Source organism: Alexandromys fortis, unplaced genomic scaffold (assembly GCF_014885135.2).
Source record: "Alexandromys fortis isolate MF-2015 unplaced genomic scaffold, M_Fortis_MF-2015_v1.1 scaffold_9, whole genome shotgun sequence".
NCBI classification, from domain to species: Eukaryota; Metazoa; Chordata; class Mammalia; order Rodentia; family Cricetidae; genus Alexandromys; species Alexandromys fortis.
Window position 1 is genome coordinate 17,706,443 of NW_026067892.1, and position 14,603 is coordinate 17,721,045.

General features: G+C 43.7%; 1 protein-coding gene across 1 annotated transcript in view; it reads right to left on the reverse strand.

The window, feature by feature from the left end:
- The window catches only part of LOC126502457 (phenazine biosynthesis-like domain-containing protein 2), a 28,888-nt gene that overhangs the window by 7,530 nt on the left and 6,755 nt on the right, over positions 1-14,603 (reverse strand). The window contains exons 2-4 of the mRNA XM_050143442.1: positions 5,852-5,991; positions 851-950; positions 425-523 (exon numbers count right to left, since the gene is read on the reverse strand). Of these exons, the coding sequence (XP_049999399.1) occupies positions 425-523; positions 851-950; positions 5,852-5,935 (283 nt within the window). The 5' untranslated portion in view covers positions 5,936-5,991. The remainder of the gene's footprint in view (positions 1-424; positions 524-850; positions 951-5,851; positions 5,992-14,603) is intronic.

Genomic DNA, 14,603 nt, shown 5'->3' on the forward strand with positions numbered 1-14,603 from the left:
AGACAGGAAGAGCAGACTTCAAGGCTATTTAGGGTGTATAAGAAATTATAGAAGACCCTATCTCAAAAAAAAGAAAAAGAAAAAGAAAGAAAAGTATGACTTTAAGATCAGTGGGCACTATGTGAAGAATAGCAAGCCTTTGTTTTCTAGATAGAACTTTATATACCATGTCCATTCTGATCATACAACTCCCTCAGCCTCACGCAAATAAAATATACTTTAGGAAGAAATTCACATTACTAAGCCATGGTGGTACATGCTATAATACTAATTAATTATAATTCTTGGATGGCAGAAACAGTAGAATCCAGAATTTCAAAGTCACCAACATCTACACAGGAAGTTTAATGCCAGCCTGAGCTAAATGAGACCCTACCACAAAACAAACAAACAACAATAAATAAACGAGCAAAGTCCACGTTACTTATTTTGTGAAACAGCACAGCGGCAGAGGCCAGGGTGGCGTGACCACACAGCGGGAACTCACTCTCTGGAGTAAACCACCTCAGTCCAAAGTGGGAACCTTTGGGGGAGCAAATGAAAAAGAAAAGCAAGATCAGACCAACACACTCAGGTTAAAGATGTCTTGGTATCGTCTTCTCTAAGCCATTAGTGTGGCTAGCAGGCAAATCTTCATAGAGGGGTCAGCTGGGTAGACAGGAATTCTGCTCCCTGCTGGGAAAGGTCCCCATGACTTGAGTCCCCAGGACTCACATGGTTGAACCAGAGAACCAAGCCCTACAAACTGTCCTCCAGCCTCACACAAATGCTGTGGTACACTCATAGGCTTGGGTGCATGTACATGCACACACACACACATGTAAAACAAAACATTTAAATGTATGTTTACTTTGTGTGAAGTTGTCCGTTGGTTGCAGTTTTCGAACAAACGCGGTTTCAGAGAGGTTCATTTCTCGTGCAATGAGTTGATGAGAATCACCATCCAATGTCTTAAGTAGAAAAAGAAAAAGGTTATTGAGAGCCTGGAAACACAGATCTGACTTAATATAGCAGCTTATTTGCATATGTCATGTGCTTGGCATAATGGTGCACACCTTTAGTCCCAGCACTTGGGAAGCAGCAGCAGGCGGATCTCTGTGAGTTCCAGGACAGTTAAGGTTACATAGTGAGATCATGATGATAGATAGTAAGATAGATATACGTGAAGAGAGAAATGATAGACAAATTATTGATAGATAGTAGGTAAATGAATGATAGATAAATGTAGACAGAAAAATAGATGCGGGCGAGTGGTGGTGGCACACACCTTTAAACCCTGAACTTGGGAGACAGAGGCATGGGGATCTTGGTGAGTTTGAGGCCAGCCTGATCTACAAAGCAAATTCCAGGACAGCCAGGACTGTTACACAGAGAAACCCTGTCTCGAAAAACAAAAAACAAAAACAAACAAAAAAACAAAAGATAGATGATAGATACATGATTGATAGATAGTATTCAGACAGATGATAGATAAAGTAGATAGATGATAGATGGATAGGTAGATAGATGGATGGATAGGTAGGTAGGTAGGTAGGTTGGTAGGTAGGTAGGTAGGTAGGTAGATAGATAGATAGATAGATAGATAGATAGATAGATAATAGATGGACAGACAGACAGACAGACAGATAGATGACAGACAGGCAGCATATTAGCTTCTCACTTTGAACAACTCAAAGCTCAGGCTTTGCCCTAGAACTCCGCACTGTCTGGCCATCACCAGCTCTCGTTATATTAACAGTATGCCGAAAGGAAAGGCACCAGCAAGCAGAGAAACGTGGGCTATCGCAAGGTTTCTAAGGAGTAACAGAGAGTGCTGAGTGGGGCTGGCAGCAGGGACCACTGCTGAAGGAATCTGATGTAGCCCTGGGCCCCTCTCCAGATCTGCCCAATCAGATCGTCCTCTCAAACAAGTTGCCAGGACTTCTGGGTGCTCATTAAAGTCTGAGAAGTCCCGGCGTGTAAACCACAGCCCTGTGTGCAAGGGACTCGGTGTCGAGATGGAAGCCAGGACACCTACAGGAAGTGACCAATGCTAGAGAGATCAAGGCGGGTAGGGTTGGTTTGTTTGGGGGCTGGGATGCTGGAGGCTGGATCCAGGTGTTGTCTGTGCTCAGCATTGTGTTCTACACCGAGCTTCACTGTCAGCCTTGAGAGGAGACAATTTTAACAAGAAGTACTCAAAGTACACTATGCTCCGAAGATGCTCAAAACCGTCTCTAAGCCCAGTTGCAGGGGCTCCAGGGCCCTCTCCTGGCCCCTGCCAACATCAGGAATGCACAAGGTACACACACACGCTTGCAGGCAAACATTCATACACATGAAGTACAAATAAATCCCTAAATACATGAATTTAATAAGATCTTGTGCTGGGTCTGGGCAGAAGATCAGGTTTGGGTGAGGCAGATGGAAAATGAGAGTCTTGCATAGGGGACGGAAGTGTCTTAGGCAAGTCACAGCCCCGCCTCTGCTCTCCTAAAATCGGGGAGTAAAGTACATCTATGGGCAGACTCCATGAGGTTCACTTGTAGCATGAACACTCAAACACACACACACACACACACACACACACACTGATTTCATTTCATTACAATATATATTTTTCCATTTTACACAACAAGCTTCTTTTTTGCAGATAGTAATACGATCTGGGGGTCTGACTCAGTGGTAGAACACAATTTGGCATGTATAACATCCCCCACTTCAAATAACCAGACATCCCCTAAGTACCCAGACCCCCATCCCAAATAACAAGACCCAGCTTTTTGGTCTGTTTGGTTTGAGACAGGGTCATGTAGCCTCAGCTGGCCAAGCGACATGGCTAGGATGACGGTGAACTTCTGATCCTACTTCTTCTCTCTCCCAAGCTCTGGGACCACAGACATGACCACCATGCCCAGCAGCACCCTCTGGCTTCAGCGTTCATTTCCCTCAGCATCCTCCAGGCGGTCAAACCCCCAACACCAAAACCAAAGTGATGTTTGCTGTTCAATGTCTGACGGTGTAAGACAGTAAGGTGCTAGCTAATATCTTATGGGTTATGGAACTGGAACACACAGACAGACAGACAGACAGACAGACAGACAGACAGACAGACAGAATGAATGAATGAATGAATGAAGTTTCATACTTCCATCTTGTGGCAATATAGCAGCATGGCATCCTTCTTTCATGTGACAGTTTATCTTCTGAACCTTTGTCCCTCTACTGTATTAGACTTCAGAGAACCCAGGGCAACTGGTACAGCAAGTACTGAAAACACCAGGAAGATGTTGGGACCCCTTCCCCTGCCCCCAAACCTCTGGAAGAGGCACTGTCTCCACCTTCATGTGTTCCTGATCGTTCATATGAAGGTTGGGGATGTAGCTCAGTGGTAGAGCAAGGCTGTGGATATGGCTCAGTAGTAAAGCGGCTGCCTAGCATGACTAAGGCCCTGCACCCCTGCTTTTCCCCAGACCTGAAGAATTCAAAGTAAATGAAAATGTTAAAAAAAAAAAAAGCTAGGTGTAATAAGGAGGCAGAGGCAGCACACTGTGAGTTCAAGGCCAGCCTGTTCTACAGAGAGAGTTCCAGGATAGTCAAGGCCACACTGAAAAATCCGTCTCAAAAAAGCCAAAGTAAATAAATAAATAATTACAAAACTCCTCCTTGTTGTCAATAGAAATAACTTCTGATGTTTGAGAGAAAAGTAATGTAAATATACAAATACTATATTTGGGGACTGGAGAGATGGCTCAGAGGTTAAGAGCACTGACTGTTCTTCCAGAGGTCCTGAGTTCAATTCCCAGCAACCACATGGTGGCTCACAACCATCTGTAATGAGATCTGGTGCCCTCTTCTGGCCTACAGGCATACATGGAGGCTGAACACTGTGTACATAATAAATAAATAAATAAATAAATAAATAAATAAATAAATAAATCTTAAAAAACAAACCCAAAAAACAAATACTATATTTGACCTTAGCATCATGGTTCCTAAAAGCATAACAAACAGACAGTAAATCTTATTTAGAATAAACACATTGAATACACAATAAACTTTCTTTTATAAATAATTTTAATTTTTACTTATTTTGTTTGGTTTTTCTGAGTCAGGGCCTTACTGTTGAGCCCAGCCTCTCTTGGAACTTGCTCTGTAGACCAGGCTGGTCTCCAGCTTATAGAGATCATCCTGCTTCTGCCTTGGAAGTGTTGGGATTAAAGGTGTATGCCACATTGCCTGGCCCCAGAAAGACATTTTTAATTGTCTTAGTGGGGGAAAACTGTTGTCATCTAGTGGACAGAGGCCAAGGATGCTGCTGAAAACCTTACAAGGCACATCAGGCCACCCTCAACAAGAGAACCATCTGGTCCAACACATCAGTGTGCTGCTGAGAACCCTTGTTCTAAAATGTGCGTGCGTGCACACACACACACACACACACACACCAACAGTAACAAACAAAAACAGAGTGACAGGTTCTTTAGCTTTAGTGTTTATTGATATTAGTATTCTGGAGATAAAGTTATGAAACAACACAAATTATTATCTGGTCAAACACAGTTACATAGACTGTGTCTCAAATATATATGCATATATTTTTACACGTTTACATGTAAATTATTTATATATACTTATATGTATATACATGTATTTATATCTATAAATGTGTACATATGTGCATATGTATACACACACACACATATATATGAGTGACATGGAGACATGGGGCAGATACAGTTAGATTCTTGATAGACAATTACAGGAAGTTGTACTTGCTATATTAAGCCAATAGAAGGTTCCAAATTTGGAATCTGGTTGCTAATCTTCCAAGCTCTTGTATTACTAGATAGAACCTAGGAATTCCTTTACCCTGTGTAGCTGGTAGAAGGAAAGTACAGGCTGCAGGGTCACTTAACGAATGCACAGCCGACCTGAGGCTCGTCTCTCTAGCCCTCAGATATCAGCTCCTTTACGCTAATTGCTCTAAGTAAAAGGGTGAGGTTTATTTCATTCTTTGAGACAGCTCTCGTTAATAGTCCAGGCTGGTCTAGAGGCTACTGTGTAGCCCAGGCTGGCCTCAAATCCATGATCCTCCTACACAGCTGATTCCTCTTTTTTATGTGGCTTCAGTTGTGTGTGTGTGTGTGTGTGTGTGTGTGTGCGTGCGCGCGCGCGCGAGCGCAGAGGACCATTCATTGCCTTGGCAGCAGGCACCTTTGCTCACTGAGCCTCTCACTGGCCCCAAGGCGCACGTGTGGGGTCAAAGGACAGTTTGCAGAGTCAGCTCTCTCCTCTCACCATGTGAATCTCTGGACTGAACTCAGATTCTCAGACTTAGCAGCAAGCACCCTTACCTGCTGGGTCAGTCATCTTGCAGGACACTGAAGAGAATGTCTACTACATTCCTGAGGTAAAGAGAAGGCGGCAGGCGGGCGTGACAATGAACCCTGCAAGTCAAGCACTCAGGAGGCTGAGATACATAGAGTCTAAGGGTAGCCTTGGCTACATAGAGAGTTCCAAGCCAGTCAGAGTAACACAGTGGACCCTGTCTCTACTGGCCCTGCTAAAAAGCCCCAGGATGTTCACATACAAGTGCCAAATGGCATTTCAGCCGTTTTTACCCACAGATATTCTGTAATTTCGTGCTCAGTTTTTGGTGCTAATTAAACAAAAACCTAATTCTGAAGGGGAGCTCCAATCATTCTTTTATAAAATAATTGTTTGATTATTTGTTACATGACCATCACCGGTATAACAAAGATCACAAGCCAAAGTGGCAAGCACTCAGGGTGGCCTCACTTTTCCAGAAGTCACGGGCTCTACACACATCTAGAATTTCAGGCCTAGCCCTTGAGAAGCGAGTACTTACATTTTCCAGGAGGCAGACGGCAGCAGGATTGCCCTGGAAAGCTGTTGCCGTGAACGTGTCTGCTATGAAAATCGGGAGCTTCATTTTCCTCCCCGTTCTGTCTGCGAGGTTGCTGCCTTGCTGGGAGCCTGCTTCACTTCCTGTAAAGTTAATGTTTTACTTCATACACAGTTAATAATTCCCAGATAAAAAGTCAAATGGTTACTCCAACATACCTGCACCTAAAGATGTGTGATTCCCTTATTTTTAAAGCCTCTGCATTGAATTTGTTTTAAAATACTAGCTAAGAGAAGCAGAGCGGTGGTGGTACACACCTTTAATCCCAGCACCCGGCAGGCAGAGGCAGGTGGATCTCTGTGAGTTCGAGGCCAGCCTGGTCTACAAGAGCTAGTTCCAAGACAGGCTCCAAAGCTACAGCTGGTCTCTGTACTAGCTAAATGAACTATTTTTCACACCACACACAGAACTCTGCAGCATCATCACCCTCCATCCTAGAGTAGCCGAGACTAGCTATGACAGCATTTTTCATGAAGTTCATGAGCTGTCTGAGAGGCACAGGTGCTGCTTGCTGTCTTCCCATGCAGACAAGCTCTTCTCCCAAGGCCCAGCATGGCAGCGGTCACTGGTGATTACTCATGTAAGGCGGGAGGATTGAGAGCAAAATCAGCAGGTGCATCTCTAAGATCGAGGCCAGCATCATCTACAGAATGAGTTCCAGGACAGCCAGGATTACTCAGAGAAGGCAGGTTTTGAAAAGCAAAATATCTATCTGTCGGTCTGTCTATCTAATACACACACACACACACACACACACACACACAATTCTGAAAGTTGTTTGTGTGTGTGTGTGTGTTGAGGATTAAACTCAGGGACTCACTCATGCTAAGCACAAGGTTTACAACTCCTGAAGTTCCCAATTTTTTTGAAGAGTATGGCGGGGAGAGGTTTCCTCATAACTCTGCACACACTGGCCCCAGACACCTGCCTTTGCCTCGTAGTATAGATACATCACCATACCCAGCTCTGGCTTTGTATGTGTTTTTTAGTTAAATTCATTACTGAAGACTAGAATTCTACCCTTAAGTGTGCTTTTTAAGTTTCTAGAAATGCTGTATTGCTTCCCAAACCACCACCACCAACAACAAAAGTCTTTTTCAAGGAATAGGTCTCAACCTATGACAACCGGTGTCATTCACTTATTCAACAAGATACCCCTAGCTCTCCACCCATGACATCCCCAACTTCACCTTCTCTTCCTCAAAGAATGTGGGTTTTGTTTTGGGTTCAGGGATGCACGGGGCCCCTGTCAGTTCTGGACAATTTCATTCCCTTTGCCAGATGCTCAGTCTTAAAGATCGCCCTACCACTAGATGGCGACAAGTCTCAGAGAATGATGGCTAGAAAGACTATGGGAAGGACGTTCTGCTCTCAGATGAATGGGAACAGGGCTAAGAGAATAGAGGACGCCATCCTTTCCCTTTTCCCCTGAGCTGGACATGTTGATGCTAGAAATGCAGCAGGCTGGTCTTTGGACCACGACAAGCAAGGAGACAGAAAGCCAAGAGACCAGATGAAGGGAAGTGTGCTTTCTCACGCTGTAGTTAACCCACTAGATGACCCTTAAGTGCTCCTACCTCTAAACTTCCTGCCCAATACAGAGCAAATGTCCCAAAGATTCAAGCCATTATTAGTAGAGTAGCAGCCAAAATAATGACTCTCCAAAGTTGTCCACATCATAACTTCCAAAAACCCATAAGTATGGTTTGTAACTAGCAAAAGGTTTAAGTTTAATCAACTAATTATTCTGAATTATCAAACCCTAGGAAAGAAAAGATGGGGGGGTGTTTGTTTTTATTTTGGATTTGGTTTTGTTTGTTTTTCAAGACTAGGTTTCTCTGTGGAGTTTTGGAGCTCTTGTAGACCAGGCTGGCCTTGAACTCACAAAGATCTGCCTGTCTCTGCCTCCCGAGTGCTGGGATTAAAGGCAATTTGTTTTTATAAAGTACTGGGGATTAAACCCAGGGCCTAAGGCAGACTAGGCAAGCACTCTACCGCTGAGCACTCCACCCAACGGGGATCTTTAATGGTGGATCTTGAATGTGTGTGTCTGTTCGGAGGTTCTTTGGCCCTCCCTGTGTGTCAGTCCTTCATCTCCGGTATTGGGCACCACCCTTCTGAAATGGCATTTGGTCACCTGCTCTCAGATGTGGGTGCTAGGAACCGAACCATGGTTCATTGTAAGAGTAGCAGAGGGCTGGAGAGATGGCTCAGTGGTTAAGACTGCTCTTCCAGAGGTCCTGGGTTCAATTCCCAGCACCTACATGTCAGCTAACAACTCTCTGTAACTCTAAGATCTGACACCCTCATACAGACATATATGCAGGCAAAACATCAATGTGCATAGAATAAAGAATAGATAATTTTTTTTAAAGTAACAGATACTTTTAACCCCTGAGCTCTCTCTCTAGCCCCAGGTTTCTCTTACTCATAACTTGGTCTTTAATCTTCAATTTGGCATGAATATGCACTCTTAATCAGCAGTAAGAAAGTATAGAAAGACAGGCGCATGTGGCGCATGCCTTTAATCTCAGCATTTGGGAGGCAGAGGCAGGTGAATCTCTGTGAGTTCGAGGCCAGCCTGGTCTCCAAGAGCTAGTTCCAGGACAGGCTTCAAAGCTACAGAGAAACCCTATTAACACACAGATTTTTCCATAAAGTCCAGCCTTCTTGTGCTTAGTAAGGACAGTAGATGGCAACTCACCACAATCTTTGGGGAAAAAAAAAAAAAAAAAAAAAAAAAAAAAGTACAGAAAAGATTAATGTACCTTTTACACCTGTCTTGTTACCCTGAGTCATGTAACAGAACACTGTAGAAATGTCCCTGAAATCATGGGTTGGTGGTGGCACAGGCCTTTAATCCCAGCACTTGAGAGGCAGGCAGATCTCTGTGTTTGAGGCCAACCTGATCTACAGAGTGAGTTCCAGGACAGCCAAGGCTGTTACACACGAGAAACCCTGTCTCGAAGAGCAAAAACAAAACAAAACAAAATGTCCTGGAAGTCTAACCTTGGGCCCACTCACCATGCAAATATGAAGTAATTGGGTCCCTTTGTCTAGTAGGTTAGTCCCTGAGCCTGCCCTTGGGAGTGCCTGGGAACAGAGCGGTGTGCTTGTAGCTTTACAGCCATTTCTTCACAGTTTCCCTTGGTTACAGATGACAGGGAGCAAATCTGGCTGTTCTGTAGCTTGTTCGCTTTAAAAGCGCACTTGTGAGTGCTGCCTTACACTAGGGTACTCCATCATACACAGCAGTTTTGTCCCTTGACATTGTAAATGTTCATTAGCAGAGTGCTGGCAGCCACTGTGAACATGAATACTGGGGAATTTTTTGTTTTCATTTGTTTTAAAGGAAAGAGCAAAAAGTTAACTGTTGTTCTGATGTTTTCTGAGTTAGACAGCGTGATCCAGCAGCTTGTTTGTAATAGCAACCCCTGCCCTCCACTACCCATCAAAGACTGGTTGGGTCTTTTCTGCTCCTGTATAGGGAAACCACACTTGACTAAGTAACTGTGCAGATAGTTATACTTTGAATTTTGAAGTTTTAGATATAATAATCGCACAGAGATTCACCAATTTTTATAGAGCTCTGTAGAATCTTGTTCTTTTCACATTTTTACCTATAATTCTAGTACTTGCGAGGCAGAAAGCAGGAGGATCGAGTTTGAAGTAGCCAGTGATGGTGGCACGCGCTTTTAATTCCAGGACTTAGGAGGCAGAGGCAGGTGGGTCTCTGAGTTTGAGGCCAGCCTGGTCTGCAGAGTGTGTTTCAGGACAGCTGAGTTTTCAGGACACCCTGTTGGACTTAGTAACGCCTGTCTGTAATTGAGTGAAGACAAGCAATAAAAAGGAGAGGAAACTTGACTGCTCCTAGGTATTGATGGAGAAGAAGGGTTACTATACATCTATGGAAAAGCATAGGTAGAGGCAGGGACAGGGACATCTGGGAGAGTCCAGAGGGGACATGTCCAGACTGAGCTGTGCCATGTGGGGAGAAGGGGAAGGGAGCGGAGAGAGGGCAACCAGGTGCAGCAGCCAGGAAGCCCAAAGCTACAAAGAGAGCAGGCCACCAAAATGGTTGGATTACACAGGGACAAGCAGCCCAGCCCTGAGGGCTGGAGAGTCCAGGGTTACAGGTGGGGGGCTGAGGAAGGCAGCCAGGTCCACTTTGACATGTTTAATAAGCATCTGGTCCATCCGTCCCCGGTTTGAAACCTAACAGCAATACCAGCATGTAAGAGGCTGAGGAGATTTGCCGTATTGTTCAAGGCCAACCTGATCTACATAACGAGTCTGGGGTATCCTGAACTACAAAGAGATGCCCTCTCTTAAAAAACAAATAAAATTGAAAAAGAAGGGAGGAAAGGAGGGGTCAGAGGAAGAGGAGAAGGAAGAAGTGGAGACCACCATTGTTATGGAACAATCTAATAGCCCCTGAAACAGATAGGGTATGTTCAAGTGAATTTCTGATTTAATTAACTGTATTAATTAAATCACTGCTTGGCCCATTAGCTCTAGATCTGCCTGCCTCTGCCTCCTGAGTACTGGGATTAAAGGCGTGCACCACCACTGCCTGGCTTATTGGCTAACTCTTACATATGAATTTAACCCATTTCTATTAATTTGTGTATCACCACGAGGCTGTGGCTTACCGGATAAATTTCCAACATCTGTCTCCAACGGGGTTACATGTCTTCTCCTGACTCTGCCCTTCTTTTCCCAGCATTCAGTTTAGTTTTCCCCACTTAGCTCTGTTCCCCTATAGCTCTGCTATTGGCCCAAAGCAGATCTGGCGATACACAAATTAATAGGAGGCAGAGGCAGGCAGATCTCTGTGAGTTCGAGGCCAGCCTGGTCTACAAGAGCTAGTTCCAGGATAGGAACCAAAAGCTACGGAGAAACCCTGTCTTGAAAAAAAAAAAGAGTTAGCTAATAAGAAGCTAGAGCTAATGGGCCAAGCAGTGATTTAATTAATACAGTTTCTGTATGGTTATTTTGGTTCTGGGCAGCCGGGATGAACAAGTGGCCTTCCTACTACAAATAGCTTGGCTTCTCTGCTATTCTCCTGGCAGATCCCCAATAGCAAAGCTTTTTCTATTAACCTAATTTGGTTCACATAGTAAAAACAGCTTTTCCTCCAGAATTGTTTGTCAAAAACAGTCAACCAACTGTTTAACAACATTATGTCTGCCTGAGTTGGAGGGAAGGTACTGAGGCAAACAGTTGACTTTAAGCAAATATTTGCAAGAAACAGCATGAGCTGTTGAGAAGAGCTTTTTATTATTTTATTTTAATGTGCGAGCATGTGCACATCAATGCAGGGCAAAAAGAGGACATTAGATCCCCTGGAGCTGGAGTTACAGGGGTCTGTGAGCCGCCTGATGTGGGTGCTGGGACCTGAACCCAAGGGCTCTGCAAAAATAGCAAATGCCGCTGGGCTTATAGCACTGAGGAGGCAGAGGCAGGTGGATTTCTGTGAGTTCGAGACCAGCCTGGTCTAAATAGACCGTTCCTAGACAGACAGAGATACATAATGAGACTTTGTCTCCAAACAAAATAATAACAATAATAAGCAAAAAGCAGAACAAACCAAAAAAAAAAAAAAAAAAAAACAGCACTTACTCTTACTGCCCTAGAAAGGGGTTTGAAAGCTCTGACTGATAGGAGCTGGGAACGCAGTTCAGTGATAGAGGAACTGACTAGTATATGAGAGGCCTTGGGTTCAATTCTGACCACTGAAAGAGAAAGAGCAAGGAGAAAACCTCTGGTGTGCTCCTGGGATTCTAGAAAGCAATGCACAGGTATAGATAGGGCTCTGAATCTATCCTAAGACCTGAGAACATCTGTGAACACTTGAGAAGGCCTCAAACTGTTGCCTTTGTGTAAGCAAAAAGTAACAAGAGTGGCAGTTATTTCTCATCATTGTAACAAAGTAACGGAGCAGACCAACTTAAGTTTCTTGGAAGGTTTATTTTGTTTCCTTTGCGTAGGGTTCAGGTACTATGTGGGTTAAGGGCACAGTGGAGAAGAGCAGATCTGGGGGTGACAGCCAGGAAGCTGAGAGAGCATGCAATGGGGGGGGATCTTATTGCATCCTCCTACCCACCCCTGTAAAGGATAACACCACTCACATGTGTTGGGTTGGGACCTCCAGCTCTCCTGCATTATCTGAGAAGCCTTACCTCTCCCTCACCAAACCCTGCCCTCTCAGAGAATCTCCAACAAAGAAAAGGTGCCAAAAAAAAAAAGTTACAAATTCTTGCCAGCTGTGGTAGATCCTCCATTGAAGTTGTCAGCAGCCCCAAGTCTTGGCCTAAAGCATTCAGTTTTTGACCATACTTTGGCACAAACCCAGCTGTTGGCAGACACATCATCACCTCTCACCTACAGGCTGTAAGTCCCTGCTTTAGTCCCGGCAAGTGACTTCTCCAGCCTCTGTCAGGAATAAATCACGGCTGTCCACTCTGCACGCCTATTCAATATAGTACCTGACGTCTTAGCTAGAGCAATCAGACAACTGAAAGAGGTCAAGGAGATATACATTGGAAGGGAAGGAGTCAAAGTGTCTTTATTTGCAGATGGTGTTATTTCACACATAAAAGACCCAAAAAACCTTCACCAGGAAACTTCTACAGCTAGTAAACAGGTTCAAGAAAAGTAGCAGAATACACCAGGTGACAGAGGTGCGATGCCTTTGACCCCAACACTCAGGAGGCAGAGGCAGGGCGGAGGGTGGGGGGTGAATCTCTGAGTTCCAAGCCAGCCTGGTCTGCAAAGTGAGTTCCAGGACAGCTGGAGCTACACAGAGAAACCCTGTCCCAAAAAAGCCAAACCAAACCAACCAACCAAAGTATCAGGATACAAATTAACAGACTAATCAGTAGCTTTCCTATATGTACATGACAAGCAGGGCAAGAAAGAAGTCAGGGAACAATACCTTTCACAATTGCCTGGGGTGGGGTGGGGCAGTAACTAACTAAGCAAAGGAAAAATTAATACTATAAAAGCTTTAAGACATTGAGGAAGATATCAGAAGATGGAAAGATCTCCCATACTCATGGATCAGTAGGATTAATATAGTGAACATGGCTATCCTACCAAAAGTAATCTACAGATTAAACACAATTCCATAAAAATTCCACACAATTCACAGAAATTTAAAGAACAATTTTCAGTGTCACAAAGAAACCCAAAACCTCAGATAGTCAAAACTGAATAATAAAAACTGCTAGTGATTTCATCATCCCCCATGCCAAGCTGTGCTACAGAGCTATAGGAATATAAACACAGCAAGGTATTGGCATAAGAACAGACATGTTGATCAATAGAATTAAACTGAAGACCCAGACATAAGTCCACACACCTATGGACAGCTGACTTTTGACAAAGAAGCCAGGAATTACACATGGGAAAAAAAGACAGCATCTCCAACAATGGCAACAGTCAAACTGGATGTCTGCATGTAGAAGAATGCAAATAGATCCATATTTACCACCCTGCACAAAACTCAACTCCAAATGGATCAAGAACCTCAACATAAGGCAAAATACCTTGAATCTGATGGAAGAGAAAGAGAATAGTGTTGAACTCCTTGGCACAGAAAAAGACTTTCTGTACAGAACACCAATAGCACAGACGCTAAGATCAATAATTAATAAACGAGACCTCATGAAACTGAAGAGCATCTGTAAGTGGCAAAGAACAGCATCAGTCATAAAAAGTGGCAGCCTAAAGAATTGGAAGAGATCTTTACCAACTACACATCCATTTAATATCTAAAATATGTGAAGAACTTTTAAAAAAGGACATCAAAAAAAAAAACAAATAACCTAATTAAAAATGGGGCACAAAACTAAACAGTTCTCAAAAGAGGAAACACAAGTGACTGAGAAACACTCAAGGAATGTTCAGCATCATTAGTCGTCAGGGAAATGCAAATTAAAGCTACTTTGAGATTTCGGAATGTATCCAAGTCAGTATGGCCAAGAGCAGTAAGACAAATGACAACTCCTGCTGGTGAGGACAGGAGGTAAAAGACTCATCCCTTTCTGGTGGGAGCGCAAACTTGTACAGCCACTATGAGAATCAGTGTGGTGGTTCCTCGGGAAGCTGAGAATAGATCTACCTTAAGATCCAGCTCTACCACTCCTGGGCATCTCCCCAAAGGACTCCACGTCCTACTACAGAGACCCTCGCTCATTCACGTTCACTGCTGCTCCATTCATAACAGCCAGAAATTGGAAACTGTCTAGATGTCCATCAGCTGATAATGAAAATGCCGTACATTTACACAGTGGAATATTATTCAGGCATTTTTTTTAAAAAAAATCATGAAAATTGCAGTAAATGGGTGGAACTAGCAAAATATCACCTGAAGTGAGGTAGCCTAGACCCAAAAAGACAGATATTGTATATATATTCTCTTATATGTGGGCATTAGCTTTTTTTTTTTTTTTTTTTTTTTTTTTTTGAGGGGGTAGTTTCAAGACAGTTTCTCTGTGTAGCCTTGGCTGTCCTGGAACTCACTTTTTAGACCAAGTTGGTCTCCTACCTCTGCCTCCTGAGTGCTGGGATTAAAGACATGCGTCACCACCACCCGGCTGCTTTTAAGCTTTTGATTGGCATACTACAATCTGTATAATCACAGAAGTTAGGTATGGAGTAAAAGGAACTAGGGGAAAGGGCACTGTCTCCA